This window comes from Molossus molossus, unplaced genomic scaffold (genome assembly GCF_014108415.1).
Source record: "Molossus molossus isolate mMolMol1 unplaced genomic scaffold, mMolMol1.p scaffold_m16_p_1, whole genome shotgun sequence".
NCBI classification, from domain to species: Eukaryota; Metazoa; Chordata; class Mammalia; order Chiroptera; family Molossidae; genus Molossus; species Molossus molossus.
In genome coordinates this window covers 168,013,340-168,036,251 of record NW_023425344.1, presented here as the reverse complement: position 1 = coordinate 168,036,251, position 22,912 = coordinate 168,013,340, and the positions used below count along the sequence as shown (strand labels likewise).

The window sequence follows — 22,912 nt, the reverse complement described above, 5'->3', positions numbered from 1 at the left end:
GCTCTGATGAGGAATCTAGCTGGTGACCTCTTGGTTCATGGTCGACATTCAACCACTGAGCCACACCAGCTGGGCTTAATTTTTATAATCCTCACCCAAGGACATGCTTAGAAGGAGGAAGAGAGAGAGAAATATTGATATGAGAGAGAAATATCAGTCAGTTGCCTTCCATATGCACCCCATCCAGGGTTCAAACCCACAACCCAGGTATGTGCCCTGACTGGGAATTGAACCAGCAACCTTTTGTTGCACAGGACAGTGCTCAGCTAGCTAAGTCACACTGGCCTATCTGGGTTGTGTTTTTTAAATCTACTTTGCCAACCTTTGTCTTTTTTTTTTTTTAATCCTCACCTGTGGATATTTTTCCATAGAGTGGGAGGGTGAGAGAGAGAGAAACATTGATGTGAGAGACACATTGATTGGTTACCTCCCACACAAATCCTGACCTTGGCTGGGGACCCTTGACCAGAATCGAACCCAAGACTCTTTGGTCCAGGAGCCAACACTCTAACCGCTGAGCCAAACTGGCCAGGGCCAATCTTTGTCTTTTAAATGATATATTTTGACCATTTACCTTTAAAGTAATTGTTGATATGTTAGAACTTACGTGGCATTTTGTTTTCTGTGTATTCTATTTCTCAACATCTTTTTATTTCCTCTTGCCTTCCTGTGGGTTATAAGCATAGTTTTAGAATTTTATTCTGATTTATCATGTGTCTGAGTATATCTCTTTATGTAGTTTTATTGTGGTTGCTCTGAGTATTACAGTATAATATGCAACTTATCAACATCTGGTACCAACATTTTATCACTCGAATGAAATATTGAAATCTTCCATTTAGATCCTTTTACCCTCCCCTACTTTTTAAATATTACTGGTTTATGTATTTCCTCTATATACACTGAGCACTATATTACATGGTTTTATAACTTTTGATTTAACCATCAAATATGGTTTAATAAACTAATAAGGAGAAAGGTAGTTTATATATTTATTCTATTTTTACCCATTTTGTTATTCTTTCTGTAGTTCCATGTCTTCTTCTGCTATTTCCTTTTTGTTGTAGAACAACCTATAGCCATTCTTTAAGGGTAGGTCTGCTGGCAACAGATTCTCTTAGTTTTCCTTTATCCTAGAATATCTTTATTTTTCCTTTATTCCTGAATAATAATCCCCTTAGTCCTTTTTTTCCAGCTCTTGAAAAATATTGTAACTTTATTCTTGCTCCTGTAGTTTCAGGTGAAAAATTCATTGTTGTTTGAATTGGTATTCCCCTATACATAATGAATCATCTCTTTCCTGTTGCTTTTAAGGTTTGTTCTTTGTCTTTTATTTTCAGAAGTTTAATTATGATCTGTCCTTGTGTGGATTTCTTTGGTTCTATCCTATTTGGATAGGACATTCAATCTGTAGATTTATGTCTTTCACCAAATTTGGGGAGTTTTTAGTTATATTTTCTTCAACTACTTTGTAGCCTACACTCTTTTTCCCACTTCTAGAACTCTTATACTAATGTAAGGTCCTTTGTTGTTGTTCCACAGATCTGTTCAGTTTTTGTTTGGGGTTTTTGTTTTTTTAAGTCTATTTTCTCTGTTTTTCACATTTTTGTTGCTCTGTCCTCAAGTTCACTAATTCTGTCCTCTCATCTCTATTGAGCACATCCAGCAAGTTTTTATAAATTTTTATTATTGCACTTTTTAGTTCTATAATTTCTATTCTAATATTTTTTTTACAACTTCTATTTGCTGAGATTTTCTGTGTTTTCACTTGTTACAAATGAATTTTTAATTGCTTATTGAAGCATGTTTATGATGGTTGCTTTAAAATCCTTGTCTGATCATCCAAATTTTGATTCATTTGAATATTAGCATCTGGATTGCCAGATTCAACTTATGATTTTTCCTGTTCTTGGTCTGGATATTGTGCTAAGACTCTTTATCTTATCAATTCTTCTATCTTAGTAGGTAGTTGCCCTGCTTAGGTTCAACCAGTTGGTTCTGGCCTACTTTGGTGGGCTGCAGCTTTAATTACAATTTATTTTTTCAGTGCCCTTGCAGTGTTATTTAGGTCTGCTTTGGCAGTATCGTTTGGCACTGCTGGGATTCTTGCTCAGTCTATGTTGGTGTCATCTGCATAGAGAAACTCACTTTCCTGAACTGCTCATGTCACTGAACTGCCTTCCACTGGTTAGGAAATGGAGACAAGCAATACAGGGCCTGGTTTGCTCTCTGCCACTAGGCAGAAGTCTGGGAGCTGCCAAGTCTAGGTCTCTTTATGCAACTAGGTAGAGGGCCTGGAGACAGCAGGCTCCCCTGATACTGCCAGATGTAACCTGCCACTGCCCAGAGGTGTGACACAGGGTATTGGGGCTCCTCAGTAGGTCTCTTACTCCTCCCCTTTATCAGCCTTTGGTAAGAGAAAGCAGGCTTTTCTTCGTTCTCTTTTTGGTCTTTGCCTATTGGTGGTTCTGGAATGCAGGTCTCTCCAGTGCTCAGTCCAGGCTATATGGAAGATAACAATAAAACCCAGGGAACTCACTCAGTGACCTTCCTTAAATTCTGAGGCACCTAGATAGTTCATATTCTTCTTTCTAGCTTTTAAAGTCCTTTATGAATTATTTCCAGGATATTTCGTGGTATTTAGAGGGGAGGAGCAGGGGACAGTCATGTCTAGAACCAGAAGTCACTTCAGTAAATTTTTAAAGTTTGAATAGGAACTTCAGAGTAATATATGATATGAATGAATAATAGTTAATATATAACCCAATGTTTAATTATGCATCATAAGTCATTAGAGGTAAGGGTATGGGTGAGTGAAGGCTAGAGATCAAAAGTAAAGCTTCATGGAGACAAAGTAACTTGGACTGATCCTTATTGCAGAAAGCAACATTATACAGTTGAAAGGAACAGTATGAACAGGAGTGAATATGAAAAACAACTGAAGAGATTTGCCTATCTTGAGATTAGTTTAAAATAGGTGTGTAAGGTATTTTATAGTGAGGAGAAACTGATGTTAAGGAGCTAGTTGTGCATTTGAAATGGTATTCTAAGTCTGAGGTGATGTCTGTGGCTATGAGGTAGTTGAAATGGGAATAGAGGAAAGTAGAATTTAAAAGACAGCCCTGGCCGGTTTGGCTCAGCGGTTAGAGTATCAGCCTGCGGTCTGGAGAGACCCGGGTTCAGTTTCCGCTAAGGGCATGTACTTCAGTTGCGGTTTGTCCCCGACCCTGGTTGGGACGTGTGGGTGGCACACGTGTCCCTTTCACATCGATGTTTCTCTCTCTCTCTCCCTCTCCCTCCCTCCCACTCTCTCTGAACAAAATATCGAAAAATGTCCTCGGGTGAGGATAAAAAATAAAATAAATAAATAAATAAAAGACAAAGTGAGGGACTTAATACCTGACTAGATATAAAAAGTGGGGTTTTGTTTATAGACTATCAGCTTTGGTGACTTCTCTTTTTCCATATATTTAATTAAATATAAGTAGGAAAAAATTTTTACTGATTTTTAGAGAGAGAAGAAGGGAGCAGGAGAGAGAAACATCTATGTGAGAGTAATACATCATTTGGCTGCCTCCTGCACACCCCCTACTGGGGATTGAGCCTACAACCCGGGCATGTGCCCTGACCAATCAAATGGGCAACCTTTTGGTGCACAGGATGACGCCCAACCAACTGAGCCACACTGGCCAGGGCTAAGTGGGAAACTTTTAAAGCATTAATATTACCCTTTAGAGAAGTTCTTCTTTCTCTACTCCCTCCCCGTCTACATACACAGTTTGAGAAAAACTTTACTGTCCTTAGGCAACTGATTAACACCTTTCTTTAATCTTTCTCCAACCAACATACTGTTACCACACATTCTGAAATAGCTATTATACGTGTTAAAAGATGTTCAGCCTCACTAGTAATTAAAGAAATGCAAATTAAAACAACAAAGTTTGTTTTTATGGTAATATTCAATGCTGTAAGAATAAGAAATATTCTTCTATGTTAAAGTAAATTGGCATAATCTTTCAGGAAACAAATTTGACAATATATAGCAAAAAGCCTTCTAAGAATTTATAATAAGGAAATAGTCAGAAATGCAGAGATAGTGTATATCAAATTGTTAGTTGCAGTGTTCCAAATTTTTCACAATTATAACTATATCTGAATCTGTAGTAAGTAGTAGGAGTAAATGGTTAAGGCATTGGTGGGGGCGGGGTAGAGGGGTTAGTGGGGGGGAGGGGACATCTGTAATACTTTCAACAATAAAGATAAATTTTAAAAACTATACATATAATGGAATATTTAAATAACTTTTAAAAATAATGTTTAAGGAACTTAATTTTAATAACAGAGTAAATACTTATGTGTTAAGTAAACTCCAGTTTTACATACTTCAGTAAAATCATATGCCTTTTTGATGTTTTATAGTTGTTGTTAGGACAAAAATATTGTTCTTCTTTTCAGAAATTATTTGCCAACCACCACAGATAGATAATAAAACTAATTTTAGCCCTGGCTGGTTTGGCTCAGCGGTTAGAACGTCGGCCTGAGGTCCAGAGAGACCCGGGTTCGGTTCTCACCAAGGGCGTGTACCTCAGTTGCAGTTTGTACCCGGTCCTAATTGGGTTGTGCGGGTGGCAGCCACTTGATGTGTCCCTTTCACGTCGATGTTTCTCTCTCTCTCTCCCCCCTCTCTCTCCCTCCCACTCTATCTGAACAAAAAAATGGAAAAATGTCCTTGAGTGAAGATAAAAAAAACAAACAAACTACTTTTAGCCTTATTGAGCTGAAAATTTCCACAGTGCCTTATATGTAGCATTCAATAAATACTGGCCATAATTTTCAAAGACCTCTTAAGAACTTTCTTTCTAGAAGAGTATACATATTTATGTACACAACCAAGCATGCAACTTTAGACCCTTTATGGACCATATACAGCCTATACATGGATCCTCTTAACCTGGGCCATATTGAAGAATCTCTGCTGTAACTGAAGAAATCTCTTTCACCCTTGAATGTGGTTAAATCAGAAGTTGTTGTCCAGGACAAGAAGTGCCAATTCTCATTTTTACTTGATATCTTTGATATTAAGATAAAACAAATGCAGTCCTCATTAATACTGCCTTTTTAAATGACTGAGTATAATTTAATAAATAATTTTATGGTATCATCTTGACTGGTGATACATGTTTATTGGGGGATTGACTCCCAAATAAACGTATTTAACTACGGAGATGGCTAGAAATCCATTGTGATGGTTCAGATTTCGCAGGCATTCTCACCTTTCATTTTCCAGCTCCCTACAGCTTCACGTATTACTATTTAAGACATTTGCCCTTCACTAATACCACCGTCACCGTCACCCCTTCCAAATCTATTAATAACCCAGTTGCAATAGCGATCAGGGTCCTAGATGTTACAAAGTGATAGACGAAAATAAACTGAAGTAGTAGTGGATTAGAGAACTAGATTGTGCCAAATTGTGTTCATTCTAGGGCCATGCTTAAAGGATCTGTTGAACACGAAGACAGCAGTCAGATGGCAAAGGATATGGTTGTCACATCATATGAAGAACCATGGTCAGAGCTAGGGAGAAGAGAAGACTAAAGTAGTGATAGAACTGTTACAAGCCAGCTGCCTTGTTTGCCACTTTAGAGAAGCTGTATGGTATAGTAATTAAAGAGTTCAGGGTTAGACCTGCATTCAGTCCCAACTCAACAGTTTTCTAGATGATATGACCTGGGGCAAGTAACTTAATCTCTGACCTCATATATTTTTTTAATAAAATAGGAATGATAATAGTATCACCTATAGGATTCTTAGGTGTCTGACTGAAAAGCACTGCTCAAAATCTAACGTGCTGTAAGTGCTCATTCAATAAATGTATAGCGTTAAAGATGATATTTTCTCTCAGGCTGAACTTGAAAAAATGAATTAATGTTATAGAGAGGCAGGTTCTGGCTCAGCATGAGGAATAAATGCTGACCCTGAATGTGTTCAAACAAACACTGAACAACTGTCATCAGAGATGGGTAGGTGGATTCTGCCATTTAGTAATAGGTCATAGTCTAAGTTCCTTTTCCACTGTAAGGCTCTTGTTTTATAAGGCATAGCCACATGAAAATTCTGTTTTATTAACATGGTTATTTATGCTACACGATTAAAGTCCGAAGGATATGGGCTATGAAATATCTTAGTTTAACATAATGAGATTTTTTACTGGCTTCTGTAATCATACTATTTAAAAATTGAGAGATCTTGCTAAGGATCACTGGTGTGAGTGATATTATTGGAATTAAATGTGAGTCATAGAGGGTTCTAGTGGTTTATCATTGGAGGCAAGCTAAGCAGATGCTAGGTATTAATTAGCACCTTGAAATAACTTAATTAGATTTTGAAAATGAAAATGGCCAGGTTTTTTTTTTAGTGCATCACAGATGCTATTTAAGTTCCACCCAAAACAACCTGGAATGTTTTTTTGGGTTGTTTTTTTTTATTCTCACCCAAAGGCATGTTCATTGATTTTTTAGAGAGAGGGTAAGGGAGACAGAGAGAGAGAGAGAGAAACATCTATTGGTTGTCCCAGCCAGGGATCAAACCTACAACCTAGGTATGTGCCCTGACCAGGAATCAAACCCACGACCTTTCTGTGTACAAGACAAAGCCCCAACCAACTGAGCTACTCCAGCCAGGGCTGGAATTAATCTTAATAGTACTTTTGTTTTGCTAGAATTCATATTCAGCCTCCTTCCGGAAATACTTTAAAGCACCCACTTAGACTACACTGTATAGGTAAGGAAAGAAAGAAAAAGACCTAAAATACCTTCCTTCCCACGTCAGTTCAAAGAGCCAAGTAATATATCTTTATAAATACCACTGCTGCTTAAAGGGAAATTATGCAGAGAAAGAACCTTTGTATGTAAGGACACAGAGTGAAAAAGAGGAGTATCTTTATTTAGAGGCAGAAGACCTAGGTTATTTCCTTGCACTGCCATTGGCCTGCTTTGTAACTTTTCACAATTCATTTAATTTTAGAAGACTCATTTACCTTAGCTATCAATCAGGCAATGTAATCTTGCTTTGTCTTCCTCACATGGATTTTTATAATAGTTAAATAATCTTGTTTCTGTGTGAAAGAACTTTGTAAATGATAAAATATTATAAATATTAATTGTCATTTGTGATATAAAAACAGCATTCTGAACAAACACAAGAATTATTTTATGTTTAAGAGGGGAATCATGAGCTTACTTAAAAACAACAACAACAAAGATCTAGCCTGGCCAGTATGTGGCTCAGTTAGTAGGAGCATTGAAAAGGTCTCGGATTCAATTTCCAGTGAGGATACAGTACCTAGGATGCGGGTTCAACCTCTGGCCCCAGTTGGAGTGCCTGCAGGAGGCAACCAATCAGTGTTTCTCTCTCTCTATCTCCCTTCCCAGATCTTTAAAAACCAATGAACATGTCTTTGGATGAGGATTAAAACAAATAAAGATTTGGGTGGGCAGCGGATATGGCGACAGATGACCTTTTTTTTTCAGGATCTTTATGTTTTCCTTCTACAGTTATTTTAAAACAGTAAGAAAGACACAGTCCCCTTCGGCTCCTTTTACTCTAGTGAGAATTCAATATAAGAAAGTCTTTTAAGAGAAATGTAAAATATTGTCATTAGTAGTCCTTTCCATTTACATTTGGCATCCCAGACAGTAGCTAACTTTAAGAGTATTTTACTTACACATAAGTTACATCCTATTTAAAATTATATATGAGCTACTTAGAAATCATACATTTTTAGAGACAATTAAAATAATTCAAACATTCAGAGAACAAGTAACACCTATTCTCCTCAAACTATTCCAGATATTCAAGAGGAAGAAAGACATCCAAGCTCTTTTTTTTTTTTTTTTTTAATTTTTTTTTTTTTTTATCCTCTCCCAAGGACATTTTTCCATTTTTTGTTCAGATAGAGTGGGAGGGAGAGAGTGGAAGAGAGAGAAACATCTATATGAAAGGGACACATCGAGTGGTTGCCACCCGCACAACCAACCAGGGCCGGGGACAAACTGCAACCAAGGTTCGTGCCCTTAGCGGGAACCAGACCTGGGTCACACTAGACCGCAGGCCAATGCTCCAACCGCTGAGCCGAACTGGCCAGGGCCATCCAAGCTCTTTTTATGAGGCCAACATAATCCTAATTTCAAAACCAGATAAAGAACTACAAAGAAAGAAACTTACAGGCCAGTATCCCTGATGCATGTAGACACCAAAATCCTCAACAAAATACTAGCAAATCGGATCCAGCAATATATTTTTTAAAATTATTCACCATGACCAAGTGGGATTTATCCCAGGGATGCAAGGCTGGTACAGTATTCGCAAGTCAATAAATTTGATACACCTCATAAACAAAATGAAAAATAAAAATCATATGATCATATCAATAGATGCTGAGAAAGCATTCAACAAAATCCAGCACCCATTTTTGATAAAAGCACTCAGCAAAGTGTGAATAGAGGGATCATACCTCAACATAATAAAGGCCATATATGACAAACCTACAGCCAACATCATATTCAATGGGCAAAAAATAAAAACATTTCCCTTAAGAACAGGAATAAGACAGGAATATCTGCTTTCACCACTCTTATTCAACATAGTACTGGAGTCTTAGCCACAGTGATCAGACAAGAAGAAAAAATGAAAAGCATCCAAATTGGAAAGGAGGAAGTGTAACTGTTATTATTCACAGATGACATGATATTGTACATAGAAAACACTAAGGACTCCACCAAAAAACTACTAGAGTTAATAAATGAATTTGGCAAAGTAGCAAAATACAAAATTAACATCCAGAAATCGATGGCATTTTTGTACACCAATAATGAATACTCAGGAAGAGAAACATTTTTAAAAATTCCATTTGAGAGATTCCAAATTGGTGGTAGAGTGAGTGGAAGCAACAAAGACCATTTCCCAGGACCAAACTGGAATTACAACTAAAATAAAGACAAATCGTTGGGGGAAAAAAACAACAGAAAAGCACCAGGAGAGGACCCATATAACCAGGAACAGAAAAAGGACACTAAATCGAGCCTGGTAGGAACTATGGAGGCACGAGAGGGTGGGCTGGGAACCCACGACAGCATCTGTTTCTGCTGTGAGCCACTCCCTCAGGGTTAAAATCCCAAGCTGGCTCCACAGTGCAGAGGGCCAGAATAGAGCACTAAATTAACTACAGCCACTCACCTTGGGCTCAGGCAGAGGGAGGGCCGACTGGAACTGTGTGGAGAGACTCGGGACTTGGAGGGCACTGGGAGTTTTGTGCTGAACCACTCCCACACAGGACAGTAGCCATCTTTCTCAAAGAGCCCCTTCCCAGAGCCCTGGGGAGAAGCAACAGCCCCTCCTTCAGGAATTTAACACCACCTGGCCAGGCCAGAGAAATGCAAATTGAGGTTCATTATCAGCCAACAAGCATCTGCCCCACCCACTGGAAATCCTCTTACCCTGAACACCTGAAGGATTTTTTCATTCATTTGAGGGCTACAACCCAAGGCTCATCAAGTAACTGAGATTAATAGCCTTCAGGCAAAAAGCCAGAAGATAACTGAACCTTCCCTGGCCTTGCAGACCTATCCAGGAAAGTAAGACTTGACAGTGGTATTTAACTTGGGTCCTCCCACATTCATCTAAACCTAGAAGAGGGAGTCACAACTAGCAGAACACCAACACCCACAGGAAAAATTTGGCAGGCTCCAAAACCCACTGAGACAGACAAAATGGTGAAACAAAGAAACAAATTCCAAATGGAAGAACGAGATAATTCGACAGAAGATGAAATAAATGAAAGGGAATTGAGCAAGGTATCAGAGTGAGAGAGTTTAGAGTAATAATCATGAGGAAGCTCAACAGCATGAGTAAAGATGTAGAAGCACTGAAAACCAACCAATCGGAAATGAAAAATGACATAGCAGAAATAAAGAACACATTGGAAGGAATAACCAGCAGAGTACAAGAGGCCGAGGATCAAATCAGTGAATTACAAGACAGGGTAGAAAAAAAATCACCCACTCAGAGAACCAAAAGGAAAAAAATTAAAAAACTGGAAGACAGCCTAAGAGGACTGTGGGACAATATGAAACGGAACATATGCATCGTAGGAGTTCCAGAAGAAGAAAATAAGCAAGTGTTGGAGAATATATTTGAAGAAATAGTGATAGAAAACTTTCCTAACTTGATGAAGGAAAAAGGCATATAAGTACAAGAAGCACAGATAGCCCCAAGTAAGAAGAACCCAAGCAGGCACACACCAGTACACATAATAATTAAAATGTCAAAAGTTAAAGACAAAGAGAGGATTCTAAAGGCAGCAAGTGATAAGCAAAAGGTTACCTACAAAGGAACCCCCATAAAGCTATCAGCTGCCCTCTCAACAGAATCACTACAGGCCAGGAGGGAATGCCGTGAAGTAATCAAGGTCATGAAAAACAAGGATCTGAATCCAAGACTACTCTATCCAACAAAGCTGTCATTCAAAATAGAAGGTGAAATAAAGAGCTTCCCAGACAGAAAAAAAAAAAAAAAAAGGCTAAGGGAATATATTAGCACCAAATCAGCACTGCAAGAAATGTTAATGGGACTGCTGTAATTAGTAGAAGGAATAGGAAGAAAAATATAACCACAATAAACAAAAATGGCAATAAATAAGTACATATGAATAATCACCTTTAATGTAAATGGATTGAACGCTCCAATCAAAAGGCAAAGTAGTTGATTGGATAATAAAGCATGACTCATATATGTTGTTTACAAGAGACCCACCTCACAACAAAAGACTCACATAGGTTGAACATGAACGAATGGAAAGAAATCTTCCAAGCAAATGGAAAGGAAAAAAGAGCTAGGGTAACAATACTCATATCTGATCAAATAAACTTCTAAATGAAGGCCATAACTAGAGACAAAGAAGGCCACTACGTAATATTGAAAGATCTATCCAACAGGAAGATATAACCTTAGTAAACATATATGCACCCAACACAGGAGCACCAAAATATATTTTAAAACTTCTGGAAGACTTCAAAGGAGAAATCACAGTAATACAATCATAGCAGGGAACTTTAACATCCCACTGACATCACTGGATAGATCCTCTAGACAAAAAAATTAACAAGGAAACAGAGGCTCTAAATGATGCACTAGATCAAATGGATTTAATAGATATTTATAGAGATTTACACCTAAAAACTGCAGAATTTACATTCTTCTCAAGTGCACATGTGACATTCTCAAAGATAGACCACATGTTAGGATACAAACTAAGTCTCTACATGTTGAAGATTGAAATCATATCAAGCATCTTCTCAGATCACAGTGACATGAAACTAGCAATCAATTACAACAACAACAGTCAAAAACATTTAAACACATGGAGGCTAAATAGCATGTTATTAAACAATGGGTTACCAAGGAGATCAAGGAAGAAATCAAGAACTTCCTGGAAACGAATGAAAATGAACACATAACAACACAAAACCTATGGGATGCAGCAAAAGCAGTCCTGAGAGGGAAGTTCATAGCACTACAGGCTACCTCCAGGAAACAAGAAAAATTTCTAATTGACTATCTTCACAACTTAAAGAACTAGACCATCTGGACGAATTGGACAGATTTCTAGAAACACATAGTCTCCCAAAATTGAACTGGAAAGAGATGGAAAACTTGAACAGACCAATAACAACTAAGGAAATTGAACATGTAATCAATAAACTCCCAGCAGACAAAAGCCCAGGCATGGACGGCTTCACCAGGGAGTTGTACTGAACATTCAAAGAACTAACACCCATTTTCCTCAAACTATCCCAAAAAATTCAAGGAGAAAGAAGACTTCCAAAATCGTTTTATGAGGCCAGCATATTCTAATTCCAAAACCAGATAAAGATGCTACAAAGAAAGAAAACTACATGCCCTGGCCAGTTTGGCTCAGCGGTTAGAGCGTTGACCTGCGGTCCGGAGAGACCCGGGTTCGGTTCCCGCTAAGGGCACGTACTTCGGTTGCAGTTTGTCCCCGGCCTTGGTTGGTCGTGCAGGTGGCAACCACTCGATGTGTCCCTTCACGTCGATGTTTCTCTCTCTCTCTCTCCCTCCCACTCTATCTGTACAAAAAAATGGAAGAATATCCTCGGGTGAGGATTAAAAAAAAAAAAGAAAGAAAACTACAGGCCAATATCCCTGATGAAAATAGATGCCAAAATTCTTAACAAAATATTAGCAATTCAGATCCAGCAATACATTAAAAAAATTATTCACCATGACCAAGTGGAATTCATCCCAGAGACGCAAGACTGTACAGTATTCACAGATTAATAAATGTGATACACCACATAAATAAAATGAAAGATAAAAACCATATGATCGTATCTATAGACACTGAAAAAGGCATTTGACAAGATCCAGCACCCATTTCTGATAAAAACACTCAGCAGTGTGGGAATAGAGGGATCATATCTCGACATAATGAAGGTCATATATGAAAAACCTACAGCCAACATCATATTCAATGGGCAAAAACTAAAAGCATTTTTCTTAAGAACAGGAACAGGCCCTGGCTAGTTTGGCTCAGCAGTTAGAGCATCAACCCATGGACTGGAGGGTCCCAGGTTTGGTTCCCGCTAACGACACCTACCTTAGTTACAGTTTGTCCCCAGCCCTGGTTGGGGTCATGTGGGTGGCAACCACTTCGTGTGTCTCTCTCACATCGATGTTTCTCTTTCTCTCTTCCTTCCTCTCTCCCTCCTGCTCTATCTGAAAATAAATGCAAAAATGTCCTCAGATGAGGATTAAAAAATAAAAAGGACAGGAACAAGACAGGGATGCCCACTTTCGCCACTCTTGTTTAACATAGTACTGGAAGTCAGCCACAGCAATTAGACATGAAATAAAAATAAAAGGGGGATCCAAATTGAAAAGGAGGAAATGAAACTGTCATCATTTGCAGATGACATGATATTGTACATAAGGAAACGCTAGACTCCATCAAAAATCTACTAGATTTAATAAATGAATTTGGCAAGGTAGCAGGTAAAAATTAACATCAAGAAATAGCATTCTTATACAGCAATAATGAACTCACAGAAAGAGAAACTAAAAAGCAGTCCCATTTACTATTGCAGCAAAAAAATTAAGATACCTAGGAATAAACTTAACCAAAGAAGTAAAGGACCTACTTGCAGAAAACTATAGGACATTGAAAAAGGAAATAGAGGAAGGTATAAAAAAGTGGAAGCATGTACCTTGTTCATGGATTGGAAGAATTAACATCATTAAAATGTCCATACTACCCAAAGCAATCTATAGATTCAATGCAATCCCCATTAAAATACCAAGAACATATTTCACAGAACTAGAACAAAAACTTCGAATGTTTATATGGAACTGAAAAAGACCCCGAATAGCCACAGCAATCTTGAAAAAGAAGAACAAAGTAGGAGGGATCAAAATACTGGATATCAGGTTATAGGACAAAGCCACTGTAATCAAAACAGCCTGGTATTGGCACAAGAACAGGCAGATAGATCAATGGAACAGAATAGAGAACCCAGAAATTGACCCAAGACAATATGCTCAATTAATATGTGACAAAGGTGGCAAGAGCATACAATGGAGTAAAGACAGCCTCTTTAATAAATGGTGTTGGGAAAATTGGACAGCTACATGCAAAAAGTGAACCTAGATCACCAACTTACACCATACACAAATATAAACTCAAAATGGATAAAAGACATAAATGTGATTCGTGAATTCATAAAAATCCTAGAAGAAAATGTAGGCAACAAAATCTCAGACATCACACACAGCAGAATTTTCACTGATACAACGCCTAAAGCAAGAGAAACAAAGGAAAAAATGAATACATGGGACTACATCAAACTAAAATGCTTCTGCACAGCCAAACATACAACCATCAAAATGCAAGGGGAACCCAGTATATGGGAGAGCATAATTGCCAACAATACATCAGATGAAGGGCTAATTTCCAAAATACAGCGTATTCATACAACTCAACAAAAGGAAGACAAAGAACCCAATTAAAAAATGGGCAGTGGACCTAGACACCTCTCCAAACAGGACATACACATGGCCAAGAGACATATGAAAAAATGCTCAATGTCACTAATCATCAGAGAAATGCAAATTAAAATGACTATGAGGTATCACCTCATACCTGCCACAATGGCTGCCATCAACAAATCATCAAACAAGTGCTGGCGAGGGTGTGGAGAAAAGGGGACTCTAGTGCACTGCTGGTAGGACTGCAGACTGGTGCAGCCACTGTGGAAAACACTATGGTGTTTCCTCAAAAAATTAAGAATTGAACTGCCATTTAATCCAGTGATTTCACTTCTAGGAATATATCCTAAGAAGCCTGAAACACCAGTCAGAAAGAATATATGTACCACTATGTTCATAGCAGCACTATTTACAATAGCTATGATCTGGAACAGCCCAAATGCCCAGCAGTAGACGAATGGATTAAAAAACTGTGGTACATACACACAATGGAACACTGTGCAGCAGCAAGAAAAAAAGATCTCTTACCCTTTGAGATGACATGAAGGAACCTGGAGAGCATTATGCTATGTGAAATAAGCCAATCAGAGAAAAAACAAAGATCACATGATTTCACTTATTTGTGGAATATAATGAACAAAAAAAGCTGATGAACAAAGTAGACCCAGAGACATAGAAAGGAGTATGGTTCAGACTGAGAAACTTCAGAGGAGGGCGGCAGGGGGATCGTTTTATCTGCTGTTCAAATGCAGTAGAGCAAGATGATTTTTGTAAAGTTTATGATACAGTTGGCACCAGCTGTTAATTGCATATTATCTGAAGTCCTTGGATACATATTTTTGGAGATAGGGATTCTCAGATTAAAGTTATTTTCTTAGTAATTCCTGTGTGATGCCTCCTAACCGTCTAAGATGTGGTTAGAGAAGGAATATTTGACTGCTTACTGGTGAGTTTAAGACCCTAAAAACTAATGGTAGTGCTATTCTTGAGTAAAAGTAGTTAAAATACTACATTTTTTAAATGCCTTTGTTTTTCTATAACATGCTGAAATAGTTAAGCTTTACATTTTTAAGCAGTTTGGGAAAAAGAAAAACCCAACATTTTTCATGGAACATCTGTTACAATTTGAATATTTCATTGGCTAGAAGGTTTATTTATTTTTGATGAATTGACATCAAAAATATCTGGTGGAAAATATGCCCACTGTAATGACTTAGTCTAAGTATGACTACAGCCATAAAAGCTATTTCTTTCCTTTTTTGTTCCAGGAGATTTTGATGAGTTCACTCAAGATAATAATGACAGTATCTTGAAAAACATAGCAGATGATCTTCGGAATTGCTTACCTCTAGAAACCATGCTTTTCTCAGAACGTCTGGCCCTCCAAAAAGTAAATACATTATTATTAATTTACTCTTAGTGCTACTTGAGGATTCTCCAATTCTTCCCTAACCTCCCCGCCTGCTTTAAATAATTTTTTATTTGGTGCTTCAACCACGTTCCCATTTCTTTTGAGTCTCCAACCCTCTGGTTCCCCAATACTGTTCATTCAACAAATAACATTCTGTTTGCCAACCACTCAGCTGCCCCCACCCCAGGTCAAGGCCTAACAGTAATCTGATCCTGCCTACAGCACTGTCCTGGTTTTCTCTTCCTTGTTCCATTTCCCTGGCTTTTATCTATGGTGAAGTTTACCTCTTTGTTTCCTTCTCCTACTTTTGCACTATACAATTTTTGCTTATTTTTTTATTCCCTTATGCCTAGAATTAGTTCTCATTTTTCTTTTCCAGACAATCCCTCATTCAAGTCCTTTCCAATCCCAACTCCTATGGGATACATATGCTATAAATATTGTTTCCTAAAGTAAAGCTAATGATAATAATCTCTTCTCCCACTGATCTGAAGACAGCAGCCCTCCATATGGTTTTTCAGCATGTAAGTTCCTAAGCAGAGGAACTAAATCCTGTACATTTTTAATAGTGTTGTGCACATTGTGAACGCTTAGTAGATCTTAGCAAAAATTCACTCACTCAGAGTGGATTCTCAAAGGAGGAAAATAGTGGATAGTATTAAAACTGAGAGAAATATCTATAATACAGTTTGAGTGTTATTAATAAAACAGTCTTATTAGTATCATGATATATCACAATACATAAGATGAGGAAAACATATTCATTGCATGTTAATAATCAACCCACAATTTCCTATCCTAAAATAGTGTTTTTATCTTTCTTTCTTTCCTCCTGGTCTTTGTGCATGTTCATACATTTTAAATACTGGTAATATAGAGTGTGTGTGTGTGTGTGTGTGTGTGTGTGTGTGTAATATTGTAGGTTTCCAGGCAAATAGGTTGATATTTTACTATATTTAAGGTAGAAGGAATCAGATATTTTTTCTCTATAGCCACTTATTATTACATCATGTACCACCAGTATTAATAAAGGGCCACTATTTTTAAGCATGAAGTTTTACCAACGTTGTTATTATTTGAAAGCTTTGACTGTAGGCAAAGATTACTTGCTAAGTATTTTCATGGGTAAGTCACTGACACATGGGACTCGGATGATCTGGTATTAGTTTCCATCCTTACCCCTCTTACTAGGTATAGTCATTTCTTTGGAGAAATTTCTCTGGGTCAGTTTCTCTGTTTGTAAAATATACTGTTTTAGATGGACAAGATGGTCTCAAAATACTCCTTTCAACTGAAATTTTATATATTTCTCATGGCCATGTTTTATATCATTACAGATCAAAAAGTTGGCCACTGACAAAATGGCTCCCATTTGTATGACTTAATTGAGACTCATTACCTGAATGAGCAGGTGAAATCTATCAGACTTGAGTGACCATGCAAGATCGGGGCTTCTGATCTGTCATGGCAGAGCGTCTCTTTGACAAGCACACCCTGGGAGACAGTGATGAGAGCTGAGCCTTAGGCTGGCTTCCCATAGTCAGAGGAGTGACTTCCCTGGTCACCAAAGCAGTACGGGCATGTTAGAAGTACCTTTACCTTTTCTATAAGTTGTACCCAGTTATCCACTTATATTCTTTTATTTGTATCATTCCTTCAAATGAAGTAATTTAGTACCCCCACACCCCAAAAAGTCTCAGAAATAAAATGAAAGAAGAGCAGAGTTGCTGACATAAGCGAAACTAGTCTTTCTGTGTCTTGTTGCTGGCAGAATTTTAGCATATGAACCACTGATGTTTTGCCTTATTTAGCAATAAAAAGAGACTTCTTTGTACTTTGTTTCTTTTGATGTGTTTCTTCTCTCCACCAGATACAGCAGCGGCCAGAACCCACAGTTCACGTTGATGCATTCCTTTATGATGAAGATTTTATTGATTCATTATGTGAGGAAGGAAAAATGAGCAGAAACTACTGTATGGTGTGTGGCTCACACCAGACAGCACCTTTAGGTCGGCACTCACGTATGCAAACTTGATGACTCTGTGTGTACTTTTCCTTAGATGTCAAGAGTATGCAAATTATTGACAAAGTCTTTTGATGTTTTCTGAAAGCAAAAGGCCAACCTACTGCATATCCATTACCAATTATTGCAGTTAAGGAGACTAAATAGAAATATTGTCTGTGAAATCTAGGCCGTTCAATGTCTCCCAGGAGGGTATCTCTACTTTTCACAGACACTGTTTAATCAGAAGTGACTTTTCAGGTCCAGAAATTAATTATAAGTGACTGAGTACAGGGAAACTGACTCATCCTTTCCACACTCAAAAGAAAGTCCTGTATAAACCATAATGCTGATTTATTTATAAGAGAAATATAGTTATATTAGTTAAATATAATCAAGGGGGACGAAATGTTCTCCCTATGAAAATGTCTGCTTGAGAAGTCAGATATTAATCAGATATTGTTGGATGAACATGGATTCAGAGGACAATGATAATCTTAAGAAATGATTTATTGCCCTGGCCGGTTTGGCTCAGCGGTTAGAGTGTCAGCCTGTGGTCCGGAGAGACCCAGGTTCGGTTCCCGCTAAGAGCGTGTACCTCGGTTGCAGTTTGTCCCCGGCCCTGGTTGGTAGTGTGGGTGGCAGCCACTCGATGTGTCCCTTTCACATCGATGTTTCTCTCTCTCTCTCTCTCTTCCTGTCTCTCCCTCCCACTCTATCTGTACAAAAAATGGAAAAATGTGCTCGGGTAAGGATGAAAAAAAAAAAGGTTTATTTATGCCATGATTTGACCTAATAGAGCATCTCCAATTCATGACAGGAAACCAACTCTAGTGACAAATTCTCCTGCATCTCTGCCCCTCAGATGCAGCACCTTTGTCCCAAATGGCAAACTAAACTGAGTCCATGCTGCTACTATGTTAACTCTTCTGTTAAGGTAGTCTTTGTTCAAACTGGATATGATTGTCTAGGCTGTTACTTTAGACATGCTATTTCAATCTCCCTGCTACCTTAGATTTACTGCTTAGAGTGGGCTATCCTCCAGGTAAGTAACCTTGTGTTCATATTATTGATCTTAAATAATATGATTCTCACAAGTTTACTACTACCAAATTGATAATATGTTGCTAGTACAAATATATTCTACCTATATTATAATTGGGGATTAAACTTCCCTGATTTACTGGTTTAAGACTGTTTTTAAATAGTACTTATGGATTCCTTTGGAAGTAGGTGAAATTCACAGAATGGAAAAGGACTTAGACAAGAACAATAGAGAGAAAACGAAAAAGTGAATTATAACTATAATACCATATCAGAGTATGCCCTGGCTGGTGTGGCTCAGTTGGTTGAGCATCTTCCCATGCACTGAGAGGTCACTGGTTCCATTCCAGGTAGGGGGCATGCAGGAGGCAGCCAGCTGATCCATATTTCTCTCTCATCAATGTTTCTCTTCCTCTCTCCCTCTCCCTGTCCCTTCCTCTCCCTCTAAAATCAATAAAGACATATTTTGGGGGTGGGGGGATTATAGAAGAGCTATGCTTGACAAATAAAATGTGAAGATTAGAATGCATTTTCCCACAAAAATCAGGTTGTAAATAGTGACTGGGTATGCATGCCAGCCCAGATAACTACAATGAATCTGAAACAGCTGTCACCATGTGGGACTCTCCTTCCCTTTAAGACAGGGTTGTGTAGCTACTGGTGATGACTCTGTGGTCCAGGGCAGAAGCACTAATGTGGCACGGAGGGTAGTGAAGATGAAGATCATAGGGAAATAAGGACTACAGTAGTCAACGCCCCACCCCCATTACTTCTGAGGTTTAGATATACCCTTTATTTTATTCCCACTGATTAACCTGCCTGCTTCCATTTTCTTTGCCATAATCTGTTATGACCCACGTTTCTTTCCTTCCAGACCATTATGTTATGTAGAACCTAACATAATAAGTCTCTGAGTACCTCTGTATCAGAACAAAACTGGCTCAGGCTCTCCCAGACACTTCATAACAGAAATAATGGAGTGAGCCGATGGGGTAAGAGGCTAGAAATTGTAGCAGTTAAACTAAGGAAAATAGGAACAGTTTATGGGAGTATCTCAGCCTCCTCCCATACTGCCCCTTTCTGCACTCCAGAACACACTTAGGTTGGTCAGGGCTGCCACATTGCACAACTCCAGAGATGGTCATTCTTGCTAGTCTACAGTCTATGCAGCAATGTGTGGCTGTTCTGTGGTTGGCTCTGGGGTAAGGTGAGAAAGCCAGATAGTATGGGAGTTAAGAAGCAGTCCCAACGAACAACAGGTCATGGGGGGCGGGGATGAAGGCACAGGGATAGGGACAGGCACCTGAGTAGCTGTTCCCTAGAGGCCTTTTAAAATGTCAGACACTTCATATTTATTCTTCTCCAATACAAGTCAAAGTGAATGAGTGAAGAATTATCACATAAATTTTTTCTAAATAACCTCTGAATGGCTTTCATTGAGTAAGAAAATAAAAACTTGAAATATTATAAATATAGGTGAAGATTTAGAAATACAGAATGGAATTATTAATAACCAAGTAAAATTGATGTTCATTCTTTTCTAATTCTCCAGGATTTATTTCTCATTCCTTCTCTCTCATGGAATTGAAGTTCATTTATCATCATGTGCTCCCTGACCTGTCGGGAAAGCTCTTGGTTGATGTCGGCTCCAGGCTTGGCACAGTCCTTTATGGGGTAAAGTCCAGCTTGTGGACATACTCAACATTTGGAAAATACTTTCTTCTGCTAGCAACAGTTTTGCCTGCCACCATCCAAGGTGACAGCTTGGTTTTATTTATTAGAGTAACAGTAATAAAGTTAAAATATTATATTCAAAGGCCAGCTCTCTAATTTCCTTTATTAGTTTTGTCTCTGTGACACAGATAAAGGAATATCAACAAAACAGAAGCAGGTAACCCTCATGACACTCTGCTACTTTGTTAGTCACCTCTGCCTTTTAACCCTGTTTTCTTTGTACTGCACTAATATATATACTAGCTTTGATAAGAGCTCTTTTAAAACTGACAAATTTGCTTGACCTAGGAAATTGCGCATGGCCATAAGCAATCACCTAACACTTCTGGGCCTCAAGTTCCTCCCCTGTGAGCAAACTAATGATATCCAAGGACACATCTTGTTCCAATTTTCTGCCATCCAAAGTTTGAATGTAGATATTTATTTCTGAAATATCACTTCAATGTGGCTTTTTTTTTTAAATCATGAGTATTTTTAATGTTCTTAAATAGTTTAATCAAAAAACTGAAATGTGGTTTCTGGTTGTCATTAGCAGACTTGTTTAAACATGTGGCCAACAGCAGGAGAGGCTCATGCCAGAAACAGGCACAGTCAGTTCCCAGCATCGTTGCCGGCTCTAAACAGGAACAGCTACCTCTTCCATGCTTCATTTATTGTTGTGTTCAAACTTTTATTCTGTAATTAGGAAAGATAGCCATAATGGAAAAATACACAGTTGTCAGATGGTTTTGTTTGGAGAACATTACGAGATTATGATTGTTTACCATATTCTGTCCACTGTTGTCCATTTTTTAAAATTTGTTAAAGTATATAGCTGAAATAATTGGCTATGCAGGTATGTGGCAGCATGAATAAATTTAAACATATTGTAATTTTTCTTCATTTTAGGTCACTAATTCAGTCAACAAAAATATTTGAATACCTACATATGCTCTGTTGAACACATTCTAAAATCCATGATAGCTATAAATATAAATTTGGTATATACTTAGGTGTTCGTTGCTGTCAAATGATATTCAGAATATGATTTGACCTTTCCTTCCAGGTATTGTTTTGTTATTGACACCAAAATAGATGCATAACAATATATAGTCAATTCTTGATTTTCCTTGTTAACTAATTGGTCATTATTTTGGCAGATTGCCAGACAACAGGCTGACTTCCCTAAGCCAAATAGAACACACCTCCAGCTATTTTCCTCTATTGTCAGGCTGTGCATGATTTTCCAGTTGTTGTCCCCACAGGTTTACTCCTTTCTTGCTTTTCCCCTGATGCAACTTCCAAAGAAATTGCAGAAATAGGGTATTAAATAGAGAATCTATATGTGATCACTATTCTCATTTTCACTTTTATTGAATGCACAGTTTTTATTAGAAAAGGTAAGAAATCAGTCTTTACAAATATAATTACTTTTAAGTAATGGAAATTAAGTACAATTCAGTTCTTGATCAGTAAGTCTTTAAGTTCTTAAAGTTGTAAGTTTTACATAAACTACAAGATGTTATTTATCTTTTATTTTTATTTTATTGAATTCTGTTTTTAAATTTCAAGTAGTATTAAACCCACAATAAAAAGTTAATTAATTTGCATCCTATTGTATTCTCATATTTTAGGGTTATCTTTACAGTTCAGCATTGCAACTGTATGGAGTAGAATTGAATGGAGACTTTTGCCAGTTGCAGGAAATGATCATAAAAAAGTACCAGTTCACTGACAGAATAAAGGTATCCTTCCAAATATATATTCTGTTGTTCATTGTACAGCATAATTTAGCCAAACTTCTTCCTCATTGTAATTGGAAAATCTTTTTTAATCTATTCTTGGTTGCTATTGTATAGAAACAGATTTGAGTTGGCTTAATATTTTAAAACATTAATAAAGTTGAATTATTATCATTATATTCCACTCACATATTTCTCTTCCTCCTCAGTTTTATTAGAAAGTGGTTTTTTTATTTTTCCTTAATTTTCATCATATCATCTATAGTATTGGTAGCAGCATTTTTGAATGTCTAGAAGTTGGTCACAAGTGTATTTAGTTAAACTCTGAATGTAGAAAGTAGGCAAAAAGGTTAAGTAATGCTCACAGCTCTTTATTTTCTGTTTTTTTAAGCTTTCAGGAGGAACTGTGGATGCCACAGAATAGCAGTTCATGGGGAATGATGCCCTGGGTTAGGCTCCAACAGAAGTTTCCTCTTTTTCCTATATGTCAGCAATTTTCAACCTTTTTCTTTTTCTTCTTTTTAATCTTTATTGTTGAAAGTATTACAGATTTCCCCCCATTGACCTCCTACTCCCCACTCCCACCCGCCTCATGCTTTCCCCAAATCTCATGGCATACATAAACTAATTACTAAATATATTTTTTTTGCTGGCTTGATAGAAAATAGGTATAATTTTGATTGACTTACAAACATAATAATAATAGTAATTACCTACTCTTTTTGCTCCAAAGTGACTTTTAAAAATATCAGGCCCTGGCCAGTTTGGCTCAGTGGTTAGAGCGTCAGCCCACAACCAGAGAGTCCCGGGTTTGGTGTCCGCTAAGGGCACATACCTCAGTTGCAGTTTGTCCCCAGCCCGGTTGGGGTCGTGTGGGTGGCGACCAGTCTGTGTGTCTCTCTGACATCAATGTTTGTCTCTCTCTCTTCCCCCCTCTTT

General features: G+C 37.8%; 1 protein-coding gene across 1 annotated transcript in view; it reads left to right on the top strand.

The window, feature by feature from the left end:
* Positions 1–22,912, top strand: part of LOC118636816 — a 47,093-nt gene that overhangs the window by 11,686 nt on the left and 12,495 nt on the right. The window contains exons 2-5 of the mRNA XM_036271825.1: positions 15,330–15,451; positions 17,343–17,481; positions 20,071–20,192; positions 21,866–21,976. Coding sequence (XP_036127718.1) covers positions 15,330–15,451; positions 17,343–17,481; positions 20,071–20,192; positions 21,866–21,976 — 494 coding nt within the window. The remainder of the gene's footprint in view (positions 1–15,329; positions 15,452–17,342; positions 17,482–20,070; positions 20,193–21,865; positions 21,977–22,912) is intronic.